Below are 19,547 nucleotides of genomic sequence, written 5' to 3' on the forward strand. Positions count from 1 at the left end.
CTAGAAAAATTAAACGGACGAGCCCCCAATCCACGAATCACGCACATGCACGAAAATTGGCACACACCTCAAACATGCCAAAACATACGAAAAAGTCTCTTGGAGCCATATCTCAAACCCAACAGGAAGTTGGATATTTTGTACTTCCTGCGGCGAAAAAGTGGCGTTTTTGCCATTTCCAGGCGTTGTATTTTAACGAACTCCTCCTAGGGATTTTATCCGATCGACACCAAAATTGGGTTTTGTCATATAAAGGCCTTGGCGATGTTAAATTGCGAAGTTTTAGAGTTTTCATCGATGGGCGTGTCCGTGGCAGCCTCGCAAACTTTGACGATTCGCCACAAAACAGGAAGTCGTTATAACTCAGGCATGCATTATCAGATCTGCCTCAAAATTCACACGCTTGATAAGCGTCCTGACCTGAACACGTTTACATGCCACTATCCAGATACAGTTACAGCGCCACTTGCTGGCCACAGGAAATGACATGATTTACGGAGTTATAAACTCCACCCACAAATTTTGTTGTATCAACACCAAAATTGAGTGGTGTTATCTGAAAGCTCTAGCGATGTTATATTGTGAAGATCTAGAGTTTTCGCAGAGGGGTGTGTCCGTGGTGGCATGACAAACCTCAACGCTTCGCCATGGAACAGGAAGTCCTTATAACACAACCACACAATGTCCGATCTGCCTGAAACTTCACATGGTTGATAAACGTCATCTCTTGAACACATCCACATAACAATATTGAAGTGGGCGTGGCATAATGACTCGACAGCGCCACCTAGAAAAATTAAACGGACGAGCCCCCGATCTACGAATCACGCTCATGCACAAAAATTGGCACACACCTCAAACATCGCAAAACATACGAAAAAGTCTCTTGGAGCCATATCTCAAACCCAACAGGAAGTCGGATATTTTTAACTTCCTGTGGCGAAAAAGTGGCCATTTTCAGTCGTTGTATTTTAACAAACTCCTCCTAGGGATTTTATCTGATAAACACCAAAATTGGGTTTTGTCATCTTAAAGCCTTGGCGATGTTAAATTGCGAAGCTTTCGAGTTTTCATCGATGGGCGTGTCCGTGGCGGCCTCGCAAACTTCGATGATTCGCCACAAAACAGGAAGTCTTTATAACTCAGGGATGCATTTATCAATCTGCCTCAAAATTCACACATTTAATAACAGTCCTGACCTGATCAGGTTTACGTGCCGATATCCAGTTACAGTTATAGTGCCACCTGCTGGCCACAGGAAATGACATGTTTGACACTGTAACAAACTCCTGCCACAAACTTTCCCGTATCAGCACCAAAATAGAGTGGTGTCATCTGAAAGCTCTAGCAATGATATATTGTGAAGATCTAGAGTTTTTGCAGAGGGGCGTGTCTGTGGTGGCATGACAAACCTCAATGCTTCGCCATGGAACAGGAAGTTCTTATAACTCAACCACACAATGTCTGATCTGCCTGAAACTTAACATGGTTTATGAGAGTCCTCTCCTGAGCACATCTACAATTATATTGAGTCATAGTCATAGCGCCACCTGCTGGCAGAAGGTAGTTTGGCTTATAACTCAGCCACACAATGTCCCATGTGCCTGAAACTTCACATGGTTGATAATATTCCTCTCCGGAAGACATTTACATGCCAATCTTAAGTCACAGTTATAGCGCCACCTGCTGACAGGAGGAAGTTTGGCATAAATCTGTGATTTTCTTAGATTTTTTTTATATATTGGCTTAAATTAATATTGTTCGCTGTTCTCTGTCATCGTAAGGTCACCGGGCGGCGGTGAGCCCGGGTGCGAGGTCCCTATCATCGCTGCTTGCAGCTTTAATTAGGGACCGAGCACCGAACGGTGCAAGGCCCTATTGGAATTGCTCCGTTTATTATTATTCTTCTTCTTCTTCCGCGGAATGAATCGCGGTTTTGAGGGGCTAAACATGCCCGAAAACTCACGCAACTTTGCACACACCTCAGAAGTGGCGAAAATTTACGTTTGTTATGGGTCACGGAAGTGGGCGTGGCAAAATGACTCGACAGCGCCACCTAGAAAAATTAAACGGACGAGCCCCCGATATATGAATCACGCACATGCACGAAAATCGGCACACTCCTCAAACATGCCAAAACATACGAAAAAGTCTCTTGGAGCCATATCGCAAACCCAACAGGAAGTCGGATATTTTTAACTTCCTGCGGCGAAAAAGTGGCGTTTTTGCCATTTTCAGGTGTTGTATTTTAACGAACTCCTCCTAGGGATTTTATCCGATCAACACCAAAATTGGGTTTTGTCTTCTAAAGGCCTTGGCGATGTTAAATTGCGAAGCTTTAGAGTTTTCGTCGATGGGCGTGTCCCTGGCGGCCTCGCAAACTTTGACGATTCGCCACAAAACAGGAAGTCATTATAACTCAGTGATACATTATCCGATCTGCCTCAAAATTCACACGCTTGATAAGAGTTCTCACCTGAACACGTTTACATGCCAATATCCAGACACATTTATAGCGCCACCTGCTGGCCATAGGAAATGACATGATTTACGGAGTAACAAACTCCTCCCACAAATTTTATCGTATCAACACCAAAATTGGGTGGCGTTATCAGAAAGCTCTAGCGATGATATATTGTGAAGATCTAGAGTTTTCGCAGAGGGGCGTGTCCGTGGCGGCATGACAAACCTCAACGCTTCGCCATGGAACAGAAAGTCCTTATAACTCAACCACACAATGTCCGATCTGCCTGAAACTTCACATGGTTAATCAAATTCCTCTCCTGAACATATCCCAATAAGAATATTGAAGTGGGCGTGGCAAACCGACTCGATAGCGCCATCTAGAAAAATTAAACGGACGAGCCCCCGATCCACGAATGACGCACATGCACGGAAATTGGCACACACCTCAAACACGCCAAAACATACGAAAAAGTCTCTTGAAGCCATATCTCAAACCCAACAGAAAGTCGGATATTTTTAATTTCCTGCTGCAAAAGAGTGGCGTTTTTGGTATTTTCAGGCATTGTATTTTAACGAACTCCTCCTAGGGATTTTATCCGATCAACACCAAAATGAGGTTTTGTCATCTAAAGGCCTTGTCGATGTGAAATTGCGAAGCTCTAGAGTTTTTGTCGATGGGCGTGTCCGTGGCGGCCTCGCAAACTTTGACTCGCCACAAAACAGGAAGTCGTTATAACTCAGGCATGCATTATCCGATCTGCCTTAAAATTCACACGCTTGATTAGAGTCCTGACCTGAACACGTTTACATGACGATATCCAGATACAGATATAGCGCCACCTGCTGGCCACAGGAAATGACATGTTTTACAGTGTAACAAACTCCTCCCACAAATTTTATCATATCAGCACCAAATTATGGTTGTATTATCTGAAAGCTCTAGCGATGATATATTGTGAAGATTTAGAGTTTTTGCAGAGGGGCGTGTCTGTGGTGGCATGACAAACCTCAACGCTTCGCCATGGAACATGAAGTCCTTATAACTCAACCACACAATGTCCGATCAGCCAGAAACTTCACATGGTTGATTAAAGTCCTCTCCTGAACACATCCCCAAAACAATATTGAGTCAGTCTTAGCGTCATCTAGTGACAGAAGGAATTTTGGCTTGTAACTCAACCACACAATGTCCGATCAACGTAAAACCTAACATGGTGGATAAAAGTCCTCTTCTGAATACATCTACATAACAATATTGAGTCTGTCATAGCGCCACCTGCTGGCAGAAGGTAGTTTTGCTTATAACTCAGCCCCACAATGTCTAATCTGCCTGAAACTTCACATGGTTGATTAAATTCCTCTTCTGAAGACATCAACATACCAACATTAAGACAGTCAAAGCGCCACCTGCTGGCAACAGGAAGTTTGGCTTATAACTCAGCCAACCAACGTCCGACCTGCCTGAAAATTCACATGGTTGATAAGATTCCTCTCCTGAAGACAGCTACATACCAATCTTGAGTCACAGTCATAGCGCCACCTGCTGACAGGAGGAAGTTTGGCATAAATCTATGATTTTCTCGGCTTCTTTATATATATCGGCTTAAAATATTATTGTTCGCTGTTCTCTGTCATCCTGAGGCCACAGGGCGGCGGTGAGCCCGGGTGCGAGGTCCCTATCATCGCTGCTTGCAGCTTTAATTATTATTCTTCTTCTTCTTCTTCTTCCGCGGAATGAATCGCGGTTTTGAGGGGCTAAACATGCCCGAAAACTCACGAAACTTTGCACACGCCTCAGAAGTGGCGAAAATTTACGTTTATTATGGGCTTCGGAAGTGGGCGTGGCAAAATGACTCGACAGCGCCACCTAGAAAAATTAAAAGGACGAGCCCCTGATCCACGAATCACGCGCATGCACGAAAATTGGCACACACCTCAAACATGCCAAAACATACGAAAAAGTCTCTTGGAGCCATATATCAAACCCAACAGGAAGTCAGATATTTTTAACTTCCTGCGGCGAAAAAGTGGCGTTTTTGCCATTTCCAGGCGTTGTATTTTAACGAACTCCTCCTAGGGATTTTATCCGATCGACACCAAAATTGGGTTTTGTCATCTAAAGGCATTGGCGATGTTAAATTGCGAAGCTTTAGAGTTTTCGTCGATGGGCGTGTCCGTGGCGGCCTCGCAAACTTTGACGATTCGCCACAAAAGAGGAAGTCGTTATTACTCAGGCATGCATTATCAGATCTGCCTCAAAATTCACATGTTTAATAACAGTCCTGACCTGAACACGTTTACATGCCACTATCCAGATACAGTTACAGCGCCACCTGCTGGCCACAGGAAATGACATGATTTACGGAGTTATAAACTCCTCCCACAAATTTTATCGTATCAACACCAAAATTGAGTGGTGTTATCTGAAAGCTCTAGTGATGTTATATTGTGAAGATCTAGAGTTTTCGGAGAGGGGCGTATCTGTGGCGGCATGACAAACCTCAATGCTTCGCCATGGAACAGGAAGTCCTTATAACTCAACCACACAATGTCCGATCTGCCTGAAACTTCACATGGTTGATAAACCTCATCTCTTGAACACATCCACATAACAATATTGAAGTGGGCGTGACAAAATGACTCGACAGCGCCACCTAGAAAAATTTTACGGACGAGCCCCCGAGCTACGAATCACGCACATGCACGAAAATTGGCACACACCTCAAACATGCCAAAACATACGAAAAAGTCTCTTGGAGCCATATCTCAAACCCAACAGGAAGTCAGATATTATTAACTTCCTGCGGCGAAAAAGTGGCATTTTTGCCATTTCCAGGCGTTGTATTTTAACAAACTCCTCCTAGGGATTTTATTTAATCAACACCAAAATTGGGTTTTGTCATCTTAAAGCCTTGGTGATAATAAATTGCGAAGCTTTAGAGTTTTCATCGATGGGCGTGTCCGTGGCGGCCTCGCAAACTTTGACGATTCGCCACAAAAGAGGAAGTCGTTATAACTCAGGCATGCATTACCCGATCTGCCTCAAAATCCACACGCTTGATAAGCATCCTGACCTGAACACGTTTACATGCCAATATCCAGATACAGTTACAGCGCCACCTGCTGGCCACAGGAAATGACATGATTTACGGAGTAACAAACTCCTCCCACAAATTTTATCGTATCAACACCAAAATTGAGTGGTGTCATCTGAAAGCTCTAGCGATGATATATTGTGAAGATCTAGAGTTTTCGCAGAGGGGCGTGTCCGTGGCGGTATGACAAACCTCAACGCTTCGCCATGGAACAGGAAGTCCTTATAACTCAACCACACAATGTCCGATCTGCCTGAAACTTCACATGGTTGATAAACGTCATCTCTTGAATACATCCACATAACAATATTGAAGTGGGCGTGGCAAAATGACTCGACAGCGCCACCTAGAAAAATTAAACGGACGAGCCCTCGATCTACGAATCACGCACATGCACAAAAATTGGCACACACCTCAAACATGGCAAAACATACGAAAAAGTCTCTTGGAGCCATATCTCAAACCCAACAGGAAGTCGGATATTTTTAACTTCCTATGGCGAAAAAGTGGCGCTTTTGCCATTTTCAGGTGTTGTATTTTAACGAACTCCTCCTAGGGATTTTATCTGATAAACACCAAAATTGGGTTTTGTCATCTTAAAGCCTTGGTGATGTTAAATTGCGAAGCTTTAGAGTTTTCATCGATGGGCGTGTCCGTGGCGGCCTCGCAAACTTTGATGATTCGCCACAAAACAGGAAGTCTTTATAACTCTGGCATGCATTATCCGATCTGCCTCAAAATTCACACATTTAATAACAGTCCTGACCTGATCAGGTTTACGTGCCGATATCCAGTTACAGTTATAGCGCCACCTGCTGGCCACAGGAAATGACATGTTTGACACTGTAACAAACTCCTTCCACAAACTTTCCCGTATCAGCACCAAAATAGAGTGGTGTCATCTGAAAGCTCTAGCGATGATATATTGTGAAGATCTAGAGTTTTTGCAGAGGGGCGTGTCCGTGGCGGCATGACAAACCTCAACGCTTCGCCATGGAACAGGAATTTCTTATAACTCAACCACACAATGTCTGATCTGCCTGAAACTTCACATGATTGATAAAAGTCCTCTTCTGAGCACATCTACATTATAATATTGAGTCAGTCATAGCGCCACCTGCTGGCAGAAGGTAGTTTGGCTTGTAACTCGGCCACACAATGTCCGATCTGCCTGAAACTTCACATGGTTGATGAAAGTCCTCTCTTGAGCACATTTACATAATATTATTGAGACAGAGTCATAGCGCCACCTGCTGGCAGAAGAAATTTTGGCTTGTAACTCGGTCACACAATGTCAGATCTGCATAAAATGTCACATGGTTGATGAAAGTCCTCTCCTAAACACATCTACATAATAATATTGAGTCTTTTATAGCGCCACCTGCTGGCAGAATGTAGTTTGTCTTAAAACACAATCTCCACACAATCTCTGATCTGCCTGAAATTTCACATGGTTGATAAAAGTCCGCTCCTGAACACATCCACATAACAATATTGAGTCAGTCATAGCGCCACCTGCTGGCAGAAGAAATTTTGTCTTGTAACTCGGCCACACAATGTCAGATCTGCCTAAAATGTCACATGGTTGATGAAAGTCCTCTCCTAAACACATCCACATAACAATATTGAGTCAGTCATAACGCCACCTGCTGGCAGAAGATAGTTTGGCTTATAACTCAGCCACAAAATGTCCCATGTGCCTGAAACTTCACATGGTTGATAACATTCCTCTCCGGAAGACATCTACATGCCAATCTTAAGTCACAGTTATAGCGCCACCTGCTGACAGGAGGAAGTTTGGCATAAATCTGTGATTTTCTTAGATTTTTTAAAATATATTGGCTTAAATTATTATTGTTCGCTGTTCTCTGTCATCGTAAGGTCACCGGGCGGCAGTGAGCCCGGGTGCGAGGTCCCTATCATCGCTGCTTGCAGCTTTAATTATGGTTTGTTCTGTAAACAAATATAGCTTAAAGGGTCACGAAACACCAAAACACATGTGTTGAGCTGTTGACAGTGGTATATGTGTCCCACACTGCTAAAAACACTATTAGGACACCTATATTTCACTAAAAAGTGTAAATTGGTTGTTTTTGCATTATTACAAGCAAATTCGTACTTCCTGTTTGAAACTAATTTTTGAAGCTGCGTCACGGTCATGAGATAATAGCGTGTATTCCAGCGTGCAGACTGGACGTCTGTACCAGAGTGTGTCTTATTACGTCTAACAGTGTGCTGCATTAATGCATGAGTAAGGCTTGGGTCAAACCAATCAGCGCGCTCTATTGTACAACTTCAAAAATATTCATTATTGTCACCGTGTTTACACCACAAAGACGCCACGTTGTGTTGGCAAAACAAGCGTGAAGTGCTGCTTTATAGTTTGCTGCAGTTAAGTTTCGTTTTCATTTTCTCTCTGTGAGAGCTCAGCTGGAGTCACGTGTGGATTAACAGTGTACGCGACGCGCGACAACAATAACTTGCGTGTCTAAGGAGGATTATTGTTTACCTGAGAGCTGTTCTCATCTGCAAACGCTGAGATCCGGATTCGCTTGTAGTCTCCTCTTAATAAAGACGCGGCTCTAGTTGCTGGTGATTGTCCTGTCTCTACAGATTTGGTAAGTGAGCGTCCAGTGCTCTTTGTTTATTCAGTTTGTTCGTATCGAATTATGTTTACTATTGCACTGAGTGCAGAAATGTTAGCACCGCATTTTGTGACCGGAATAACACACGCGGCTTTCTGACACTACCTGCCGTGTGCATCTAAGTTTCCGGGAAATGCTGAGTTTTTTTTTTCTCTCATTCGCCGTGCGGTATCAAACATTGCATGAAGATTACACGCTTGCAGCAGCTCCTCGAATCAAATATCTCGTTTGTCGCGAGAGACATGAATGAATTCCCTGAATGAAAGAGCCAAACTGCAGTTAAAGTCCAACATTTAATAATTTGGCAAATAATTCGACTGATTAATTTAGGACGATTGTAAGGGCCAACAGCGTTATGAGGCCTCTAGAGATACTATTAGGTGCCCACCAGACCCCTCTCAAAAGAGCGGGAGGGGGCGCTCTTCACTTTCGGCCCTTCCAACCCCCCTGGGGCTCTTCACTTTCGTCCATGACTACAACCAACCATCACCCCCCCCCCCCCTCCTTGGTTCCCTCCCTACCTAGTTTGTTCTCCTCGTTCTCCTTCGCCTCAACCCCCCTTTTAGTATCGTCCGCTACACTCTCAAAATGTTGGCATTGGACCTGTACCACCCAGCCCCCCCCCCCCCCCCCCCCGTATATATATATATATATATATTTTGTATATATATTACTATTTTTTTTCTGTGAAAACACAATGGTTACATTTTATTTATTTATTTATTTTTATACCTTTAATACAAAGCATTTCCCAGCGATGGGTTGCAGCTGGAAGGCATCCGCTGCGTAAAACGCGTGCTGGATAAGTCGACGGTTCATTCCGCTGTGGCGACCCCTGATTAATAAAGGGACCAAGCCGAAAAGAAAAGAAATAAATGAATGACAAAAGCTCTGTAGAGTGTAGACAGGAAAGCACAGGTCACCACAACACCTGGAATATGTCAACATGCTAACCGTAATGCTAGCAGTGCTGACATGAACTGTTTCTTCTGCCTGTAGGTGGGTTCTCCAGGATTCCTCCTGATCAGCGGGCTGACGGAGCCTGTAGTGAAGGCCTTCTCCTTCATCGTAGACCTGGTGGAGAAGTACCGCAGCGGGCAGGGGCGGCGTCCTGACAGCGCAGGGGCGTCCCTAGAGTCCCGGCGAGCCTTCAAGACACTGGTGGAGGAACTGGAAGACCGGCACACGCTGGAGCTGCTGGCGCTGCCGGTGCGAGTGAAGGAGGCGCTGCTGGAGCTGGTCAGACTGGCCGGAAACACACACACTCGCACACTGCAGAACCCAGAAAACAGACACACACACACACTGCAGGACGCGGCGACCACACTGCAGGAGAACGGAGGAGTGCACGAAGCGTCTGATAATAATAATAGCGCAGAGAGCTCACATTCACAGCGGCCACTCTTGGGTAAGCTACTTCAAGAAGGAGGAGCTTTTATGCAGAAATGACTGTTGTGTGTGTCAGCAGTGTGTGAATATCTCCAGCCTCTAATGGTCAACATGAATTAATTCTATTTTATATAATCAGACTTGATAATTCAAACACTTTAATTGACGTTCTTTCTTTTGTACATGTAATCAGAGGGGATAAACCCCGCCCACTGGTGCCCATCTCTCCATCTCATTAGCATAATCAACAGCCCTGAGTGAGAAGCAGCCGTCTGTCCATTAGCCGTTAGAGCGTTTGAGGTGCTGAAGATAACAAAAGCATAGACTAAGAGGATTATAGATGTCGAGATGAACAGCGAAAGGAGCGACATAGACTGACAGAAGCATCAAGCACACACTCACACTGAACAGGGCCTGCGCGTCCATAGAGGCGGCCTAGGCGGTTACCTAGGGCGGCAGAATAGAGTGGGCGGCGTCCGCAACACCTCCCTCAACCACCCGCGTTCTCAGTTATATCCATGCCCCCCCTCACCTTTTTTTTTTCAATTTCATCCGCGACTTTGATAACCAGTCACTTTCGTTTTCACTTTCGGGTTGAGAGCGGCGTGATCGTCCTTTGCCTAGAGCGGCAGTTCAGCTTGCTCCGGCCCTGACACTGAAGCACACATGCACACCTGACCAGCACTCACAACATATACACTGCCGCTACTATAATGACACGTAAGCATTTGTAGCTCCGCCCTCTTCTGAAAAGAGCACAATCTCATTTGCATTTAAAGCGACAGTCACCAAAACACCACAATTAGGATCAAAGCCTGAAAGGGTTAGTTTCAGAGAGCTGGAGAACATTATCTCTGTGCTACACATTGTTCCTCTTCCCAATCAGGAATGCATGATTATGTGCTGTCATGGCTTTACAATCAAAAAATCTCATCATAATGGAAGTAAACAGGGCCAAAAGGGTTTGAACAGCTTGACATTTGAACAACACACAAGGGTTAAAGTGTTACCCTTCATTTTCCCCAAGGTTTCACCCTGGACTCAAGACACTTTCAGACTCCAGAGCCTCCACAACCTGACCGGCCGCCGGAAAGCAGCGGATGCGGAGAGGAGTTCCAGCACCTGCTCAAGTTCTTCACCGCTATGGGCTTCACAGAGGCGGTGGTGCGCAGCGTTCTGGCCCGAACCGGCCCTAAAGAAGCCTCGCAACTCCTCGATTTAATCCAGCAGGAGCAGGACAAAACCGATCAGCAAAACCAGCTCGGTTCTGGAGAAATGCACGCGGTGGAGAGACCGGAGGCTAATCAAACTGATGCTAAACAGGACGACTTTGTGTTGGGAGTGTTGAAGGCGGCGGCGGCGACCTGCGGGTACACGGAGGAGCATGTGATGGAGGTGTACGGGAATCTGCCTGAGATAAAGCCTCACGAGCTGCTCATGCAGCTGCAGAAACAGGAGCACGCGCACTTCAATGGGCTCAGAAATGGCAGCCAGCAAGCGGATTGGACAACTGAGCAAAATTCAAGGTCAGATTCGGTTCATGACAATATCCGATTTTATCGTTGCGTTTCATTGCAGAAGCTTTTTGAAACACCACTACAAATGCAGTATGCACTACGTCAGAGGTGGCCAACCCTGTTCCTGGAGATCGACCTTCCTGCAGATTTCAGTTGCAACCCATATCAAACACACCTGCCTGTAATTATCAGTGGTGTTCAGGTCCTAAATAATGGGTTCAGGTGTGTTTGATATGGATAGCAACTGAAATCTGCAGGAAGGTGGCTCTCCAGGAACAGGGTTGGCCACCCCTGCACTACATTATCAATACATCTTTTGAGTGTGCAAGTTATTTTGGTTGCAGTTAATCACGATTAGTCTTTGCCCAGCACTAATTATCATGATATATTGAATTGTTATCTGCATATGTCTAGGTCATATGTTGAGAACCTGGACCCTGGGAGCAGAAACAGAGCCTCAAACCATGAGTCCTCCAAACCGGTGAGCATTCCCGGGTCTGGATCCACAGTCAAGGGCCCTCCGCAGATGACGTACTCCTGGGAAAACATGACTTCAGATATTCACCCAGTGAATTCCTACAGCCAATCGCCTCCGAATGTCAAACAGAGCCTGGATGTTACCTCAGCGAAGTTTTCGAATACTATACCTAAAGCAAAGCCAGAGCGAGGGGCCGTGGCGTCTGTGGTGACGGGACCCCAGCGGTTCCTGGAGGGCCTGAAGAAACCCTTCAGTCTGCAGCTGTCGGACCAGCCTGGAGACGCTCAGCTGCGGCACGTCATCATCGACGGCAGCAATGTGGCCATGAGGTACACTTACACACCTCTACACACACATGAAAGCCTACGCATGTTTTTAAATCTATACTACAGTAAAGTATAGACCATTTCAATGTAGTGATGTCATTGGCCCAGGAACACTTCCTGCTTGTTCTCAAACTATTGCCTAATTGTAACAAGAGTCGATTCAATCATAACTTAGCATTATGCCAGCTATCGTAACATTATTTATCAATATATATATATGCTGTGGTAATTCAACAGTTGCTATGGTAACACAACAACTGTAGCAATTAATCTGTTGTGGTGATTCAACAGTTGCTATGGTAACAACAACTATAGCAATTATTGTTTTGTGATTCTACAGTTGCTAGGGTAACACAACAACTGTAGCAATTAATCTGTTGTGCTGATTCAACAGTTGCTATGGTAAGACAACAACTGTAGCAAATAATCTGTTGCAGCAATTCTACAGTTGCTATGGTAACACAACAACTATACCAATTAATCTGTTGTGGTGATTCAACAGTTGCTATGATAACACAACAACTGTTGCAATTAATCTGTTGTGGTTAATCTACAGTTGCTATGGTAACACTACAAATACAGTAATTATTATGTTGTGGTGATTCAACAGTTGCTATAATAACACAACAACTGTAGCAATTAATTTGTTGTGGTGATTCAAAAGTTGCTATGGTAACAACAACTATAGCAATTATTCTGTTTTGGGATTCTACAGTTGCTAGGGTAACACAACAACTATAGCAATTATTCTGTTTTGTGATTCTACAGTTGCTGGGGTAACACAACAACTGTAGCAATTAACCTGTTGTGGTGATTCACCAGTTGCCATGGTTACACAACAACTGTCGCAATCTGTTGTGGTGATTCAACAGTTGCCATGGTAACACAACAATTGTAGCAATTAATCTGTTGTGATTTTACAGTTATCGATTTTTTTGGATTCTCAGAAGCTACGGAAATTGAAAATGTATAACAGGAAGCACGTTAGTGCCATTGTTATTGTTTATATCCCTCAAAATGGTCTAATAATCTATTTTGGTGAATCTCTAGATGATATGGTAATACAAGGACAGTAGCAGTTAATCTGCTGTGGTGATTCTACAGTTCCCATGGTAACACAACAGCTGTAGCAATTAATCTATTGTGGTGATTCTACAGTTGCTGTGGTAACACAACTATAGCAATTGAGGATGTAACAATCCACCATTGCTGCATCCGAAACCGCATACTTCCATACTGTATAGTATGCTAAAATCAGTATGCTAGCTGAGTAGTATGTACAAATTCGAAAATCAGTATGCAAGAGGTACCTGGATGACTTAATACTTCCGGTGAGATTCTGGAGTGCGCATCCCATGCACGCTGCGCTATCCCATGATGCCCCACGGGAGAATTCGTGAATGGGAGTAAAGCGACGCAACTGAGGCAGGTAGGTCATGTGACCATGACAAATTGGCAGGTGTAGTACGTCCGAATTCCATTCATACTTCTTACATTCATACTGTATAGAACGTTGTTATTAGACTATTTTCCCCCCTTCTGTTCACATTAGTTTATGCATATTTTAATAATTTTCATTATGGCAGAAAATATATTATATTTTGCAAAAATGTGCTGCATTAAAGAAAAAAATGAAGGGCCTTTTCACCTTAAATTTGTTTCAAATAATTTTGTAAAAAAATAGTGACTATTTCATGAATCGTATCGAATCGTGAGTTTGGCGAATCGTTACAGCCCTAATAGCAAATAATCTGTTGGGGTGATTATACAGTTGCTATGGTAACACAACAACCATAGCAATTAATATGTTGTGATGATTCTACAGTTACTATGGTAACACAAGAACTGTAGCAATTAATATGTGGTGGTGATTCTACAGGTGGCATGATAACACAACAACTGTAGCAATTAATCTGTTGTGGTGATTATACAGTTGCCATGGTAACACAAGACCTATAGCAATTATTCTGTTTTGTGATTCTACAGTTGCTGGGGTAACACAACAGCTGTAGCAATTAATCTGTTGTGGTGATTCAACAGTTGTCATGGTAACACAAGACTGTCACAATTAATCTGTTGTGGTGATTTAACAGTTGCCATAGTAACAAAACAACTATAGCAATTAATCTGTTGTGGAGATTCAAATGTTGCCATGGTAACACAACAACTATCGCAATTGATCTGTTGTGGTGATTCAACAGTTGTCATGGTAACACAACAACTATCGCAATTGATCTGTTGTGGTGATTCAACAGTTGCCATGGTAACACAACAACTATACCAATTAATATGTTGTGGTTATTCTCCAGTTGCTATGTGAGAAATTCAAACAGTGACAAAATTCACATTATACGATGTAAACCTGATATAAAGCTTGCAGTTTGTCACAGAAGATTTGATGAGAAACTAAAGTATGATGGGTTGACTTAAAAAAAAAACTCCTTGATCCATTTAAGCGGAAGTGACAAACTTCAAGCTTTGGATGTTTATAGGTTTATATCTTCTAAATGTGAATTTTGTTTTTGAGCACACTAGATTATAGATATCTCTAAGACCAACACACTGACACTAACATCTCAAAAGCTTTATTTTCATTTCATGAGACCTTCAAACCTGATAATGAGTAAGACTCCTTAGAAATGACACTATAACTATCACTATATTCTCTCATGAAAACTGATATTAGCATAGGGACAGTGAGACAGGAATATACTGATTGGGAGTGAAATTATTGGCAACCCAGTGATTATTGGCAAAGGTATTTCCAGTATAAAGCACCAAGATAAATCCTGTTATTTTATCTAAATGATCCTTGTGGTCCGCAGTCATGGTCTGGGGGTGTTTTTCTCCTGTCGAGGCATCGCTCTGGCTGTCCAGCACTTCTGGGCTGAAGGGCATCGAGAAATCATGGTGTTCGTCCCGCAGTGGAGGCAGAAGAACAACTCCAAGATTAAAGGTGACGCTCATATATACAGTGCTCAGCATTATTGAGCTCACCCTTCACTGATCTCTCTTGTACATGAATATTTGCTTTACAGTAATATATTAGTGCAGATACATTAGATTAGTCAGAACCAAAGACAAAACTGATCAACTAATCTAACAGAAACACTGAAGATCACTGAACAAACACTACTACACACATTTATATGTGGCGGAAATATCAAATTGAATTTTAGCAAACAGGAAAAATCAAGAAATATGTGAGAAATATTCATTATATTAGAATTTTTGTAGTAATTATTTTGAATGTAAATCTGTTCTCTCTCTATTCCTTAAAATGTTCGATGACCAAACTCTTATTTTAACCCATATACATTAATCAAGATTAAGAGCCATCAGAGCAGAGTAGGGCCATCTGATCAGTCACAGTGGAATATCTGACCAGTCAGTGTGAATCAAGGCCATTTGACCAATCAGAGCAGAGCACCTTAATTTGACTAATCAGAGTGGGGTCAAGTAGGGCCAATAAAAGCAAAGAATTAGAATAAAGTAGGGTCATCTAACCAATCAGAGCACAGTGGGGTCATCTGACCAATCAGCGCAAAGTAGGAACATCTGACCAATCACAGCGCAGTGGGGTCATCTGACCAATCAGTGCAAAGTTGGAGCATTTGACCAATCAGAGCACAGTGGGGTCATCTGACCAATCAGAGCAAAGTAGGAGCATCTAACTAATCAGGGTGAATTACAACTATCTGACCAATTAGAGGGAAGTAGGACCAACTGACCAATAAAAGCAAAAGATTAAAGTAAGGTCATCTAACCAATCAGAGCACAGTAGGGTCATCTGACCAATCAGAGAAAAGCAAGGTCATTTGACCAGTCAGAAAACATTAGAGTCATCTGACCAATCAGAGCATAACAAAGTCATCTCACCAATCGGAATGAAGTAGAACCAACTGACCAATAAAAGCAAAGGATTAAATTAAAGTACGGTCATCTAACCAATCAGAGCACAGTGGGGTCATCTGACCAATCCGAGCAAAGTAGGAGCATCTGACCAATCAGACTGAGTCATAACTATCTGACCAATCAGAGTGAAGTAGGGCCAACTGAGCAAGAAAAGCAAAGGATTAGATTAAAGGTCATCTGACCAATCAGAGCACAGTGGGGTCATCTGACCAATCAGAGAAAACCAAGGTCATTTAACCAGTCAGAGCACAGTAGGGTCATCTATCCAATCAAAGTGGAGTAGGGTCATTGACCAATAAGAGCTAAGTAGGAGCATCTGACCAATCACAGCACAGTGGGGTCATCTGACCAATCAGAGCAAAGTAGGAGCATCTGACCAATCAGACTGAGTCATAACTATCTGACCAATCAGAGTGAAGTAGGGCCAACTGAGCAAGAAAAGCAAAGGATTAGATTAAAGGTCATCTGACCAATCAGAGCACAGTGGGGTCATCTGACCAATCTGAGAAAAGCAAGGTCATTTAACCAGTCAGAGCAAAGTAGAGTCATCTAACTAATCAGAGTGAAGTTGGGTCACCAAACAAGTCAGAGTGAAGTATCTGATCAATTCGAATGAATTAAGTTCATCTGACCAATCAGAGCACTGTACGGGCATTAGACCAATCAGAGCATAACAAGGTCATTGGACCAATCAGAGCAGTGTAAGGCATTTACTCTAGTGTGACCTGAGCTGTTGTGTGTTTTGTGCAGAGAAGCACTACCTGAATGAACTGCATGATCTGGGTTTGCTGTCATACACACCGTCCAGAGAGGTGGAGGGCAAGAGGATCATCTCATATGATGACAGGTAACACCATCAGCTCAACACAACACCATCAGCTCAACACAGCACACAAAATCATTACTGTCTTCCATTACACTCCCTCATGTTGATGCAAACCTGTGTAACTGGCACAAGTAATGGTCAGTGTTGTGGGGTTTGCACTGGCATGAGGCAGTATAAATTAGCGTTTCTTCAAGTACTGAGTGTTTTTCTCCAGGTTTATGCTGGATTTGGCGCAGAAGACGAATGGAGTGATTGTGACCAATGACAACCTGAGAGATCTAGTGGACGAGTCGCCCGCGTGGAGAGACATCATCAAGAAAAGGTGAGCTTTGTAAACTCATGTTCAACGCTTACATTAGTGCAGGTGTGTAAGTGTGTGTGTGTGTGTTTTCTTCAGTTTGCTGCAGTATGTGTTTGCTGGAGATCAGTTCATGTTACCTGATGATCCGCTGGGTCGCGGTGGGCCACACCTGAGAGACTTTCTACATAAACACAACAGGTAAATAAAAACACACATCAGAGCTGGATCATCAGTGATTTGAGCTTAAACACTATATTAGGTTGGATTAGATGAAACTGTTATTGTCTTCACACATGCACAGTACAGGTTAATAAAATGCATCTAACCTGAGTGCAAATATAAGCAGTAAGTGCAGCACGGATAGATAATGTGCAGGAGTTGGACAATGAGCCTGAAACGCCTGGTTTTAGAGCACAGGAATTCAGTAGTATGGTGTAGGACCTCCTTTTACAGCCAATACAGCCAATCAGTTGGCCTTGGGAATGACATACTCAAATCCTGCACTGCAGCTGGTCCTACACCACCCAACCTGCTCTGAGCTGGTATCGAACTGGCGAGTCCGCATGGGAGTCGGTTGCTCTACAAAGGAGGTTAAAGACCATGGCCTCTAGCATCTGTCGCTAGAGCACCTTTAGAGGTCAGAGGAGTGAGGTTTACCTGCACAGAACCTACTAGCTGGCCTACGTTACACTCACCCCCTTAATCCTCACTCCCATCCGGGTCACGGCATCAATGTAACCCTGCCAGTCCTACTCCACGCAACCTGCTCTGAGCTGGTATCAAACTGGCAACCTTCCGCATGGGAGTTGGTTGCTCTACCAAGGAGGCTAAAGACCATGGCCTCTAGCGTCTGTCGCTAGAGCACCTTTAGAGGTCAGAGGAGTGAGGTTTACCTGCACAGCACCTACTGGCTGGCCTCCGTTACACTCACCCCCCTAAACCTCACTCCCATCCGGGTCACGGCACCAATGTAACCCTGCAAGCCCTACACCACCCAACCTGCTCTGAGCTGGTATTGAACTGGCAACCTTCCGCATGGGAGTCGGTTACTCTACCAAGGAGGCTAAAGACCATGGCCTCTAGTGTCTGTCGCTAGAGCACCTTTAGAGGTGAGTGAGGTTTACCTGCACCGCACCTACTGGCTGGCTTCCGTTACACAGCCAGAGAGATTTTAAACCGTTAGAATAGTATCCAGGTCATTGTAATCCTGCTGGAGGAAAACCGAGAAGGGTCTGGCTGCAGAGTTGCGCTTGCATCTTCAGAATTGCACTCTCGGGCTTGCATGCTCAGGCAGGCATGCTTCCTATGTAAGTAACGTCATTTACAATCGACACCTGCACCTGTCACTTCACTTGAAATCAACACAAATAAACCAAAAGTAAGTTTCAAGTTCGTTTGCTTCGAGAGCGATGACGCTGTCAAATAATTCTAAGTACTTAACTTGTACACTATCAGGTCTAAATACACAAGGTATTCTTCCACAGGTAATAAAAAACACACACCAGGCAAATTAGAATTTTAGTTTTTCATTTTAAACATTTCATAGAGTTGCAGTATTACAACTAGCGGATACACATTATGGACTTACAGCAATGATTCTTGAAGGACTTGGGAAACTATTCTTTATTCAGCAGGTGCCTGGACGATTGCAAACAAGAATGCAGATGTCGATGCAAGTGATGTGGCAGGAGAGTGCAGGGCTTGATTGCATGAAAGTTCTTAACCAAAAAATCCCTCAGTTTAGGGTTAAGAGTACCCTTGGTTAAAGTTGGTTTGCAAGGGGAAAACAAAAAGATCAACTTAAACATTTTAAGGCTGCCATAAGTATTTCCCCTTAGTCCTTAGTAACCATTTTCTCTTAAAACATTTAAGGGACCCAATCAGCTCTCTTGAACAAATGACACTCAAAATGCAAGCATTCTTACCCAAAAAAGTGTTTTAGATAACAGACTCACAGGCACAGCACTTGTAAGTAACTAATTTAATAAAAACCATTTAATAAATAAACTAATATATACGTGTTGATAAGTTAGCACGTCTGCGCAGGAGTGCATGATGCCACATTCTCTACATGATCCCGCCCAGTTTTATAGGTCCTCCAAATATTATGTTGAGATCGACTCGATAAAGTAACCTCTCAACTCGCTTAACGGAAAGAAAGCAACACAGATGATGTGTAACATTACTGCAGAGCTGTTGTAAGGAAAGCATTCGTGGTTCGTTACGACCTGTTAACGTAACTATAGCAACTTTGGCGCGCATCGCCGTATGTTAGCAGAAACTACAGTGAAACGCTTAGAAAAAAGGCACTTGAGTAACGGTGACAGAGTAGAGTGTTGCAACGATCTTAATAAAATCCATTACCTCAGGGATTTTTCCGCCTATGGAGACACCCTTAAGTTAAATTACCAAAGGACTTTCTTGCAAGCGGACACAGGTGACGATTGTAAATGACATCACTTGCAGAGGAAGCGCGGTTGCCTGAGCGTGCAAGTCTGAGCGTGCAAGTGCAAATCTGCAGCCTGACTCTTTTGGGAAAACCTTTCCTGACTCGCTCCTCCAAAAGACCCCAAAGTGCTCAATAATGTT

The 19,547-nt window shown here is 43.6% G+C and overlaps 1 protein-coding gene across 2 annotated transcripts in view; it reads left to right on the forward strand.

Moving 5' to 3' along the window:
* The window catches only part of khnyn (KH and NYN domain containing), a 36,812-nt gene that overhangs the window by 13,025 nt on the left and 4,240 nt on the right, over nucleotides 1–19,547 (forward strand). For both annotated transcript variants that reach the window (XM_087260264.1, XM_087260265.1), the window contains exons 4-10: nucleotides 9,206–9,614; nucleotides 10,623–11,121; nucleotides 11,527–11,919; nucleotides 14,742–14,872; nucleotides 16,582–16,678; nucleotides 16,872–16,979; nucleotides 17,055–17,156. In XM_087260264.1, coding sequence (XP_087116390.1) covers nucleotides 9,206–9,614; nucleotides 10,623–11,121; nucleotides 11,527–11,919; nucleotides 14,742–14,872; nucleotides 16,582–16,678; nucleotides 16,872–16,979; nucleotides 17,055–17,156 — 1,739 coding nt within the window. The remainder of the gene's footprint in view (nucleotides 1–9,205; nucleotides 9,615–10,622; nucleotides 11,122–11,526; nucleotides 11,920–14,741; nucleotides 14,873–16,581; nucleotides 16,679–16,871; nucleotides 16,980–17,054; nucleotides 17,157–19,547) is intronic.

Source organism: Danio rerio, chromosome 7, assembly GCF_052040795.2.
Source record: "Danio rerio strain M-AB ecotype USA chromosome 7, GRCz13ab, whole genome shotgun sequence".
Lineage (NCBI taxonomy): Eukaryota > Metazoa > Chordata > Actinopteri > Cypriniformes > Danionidae > Danio > Danio rerio.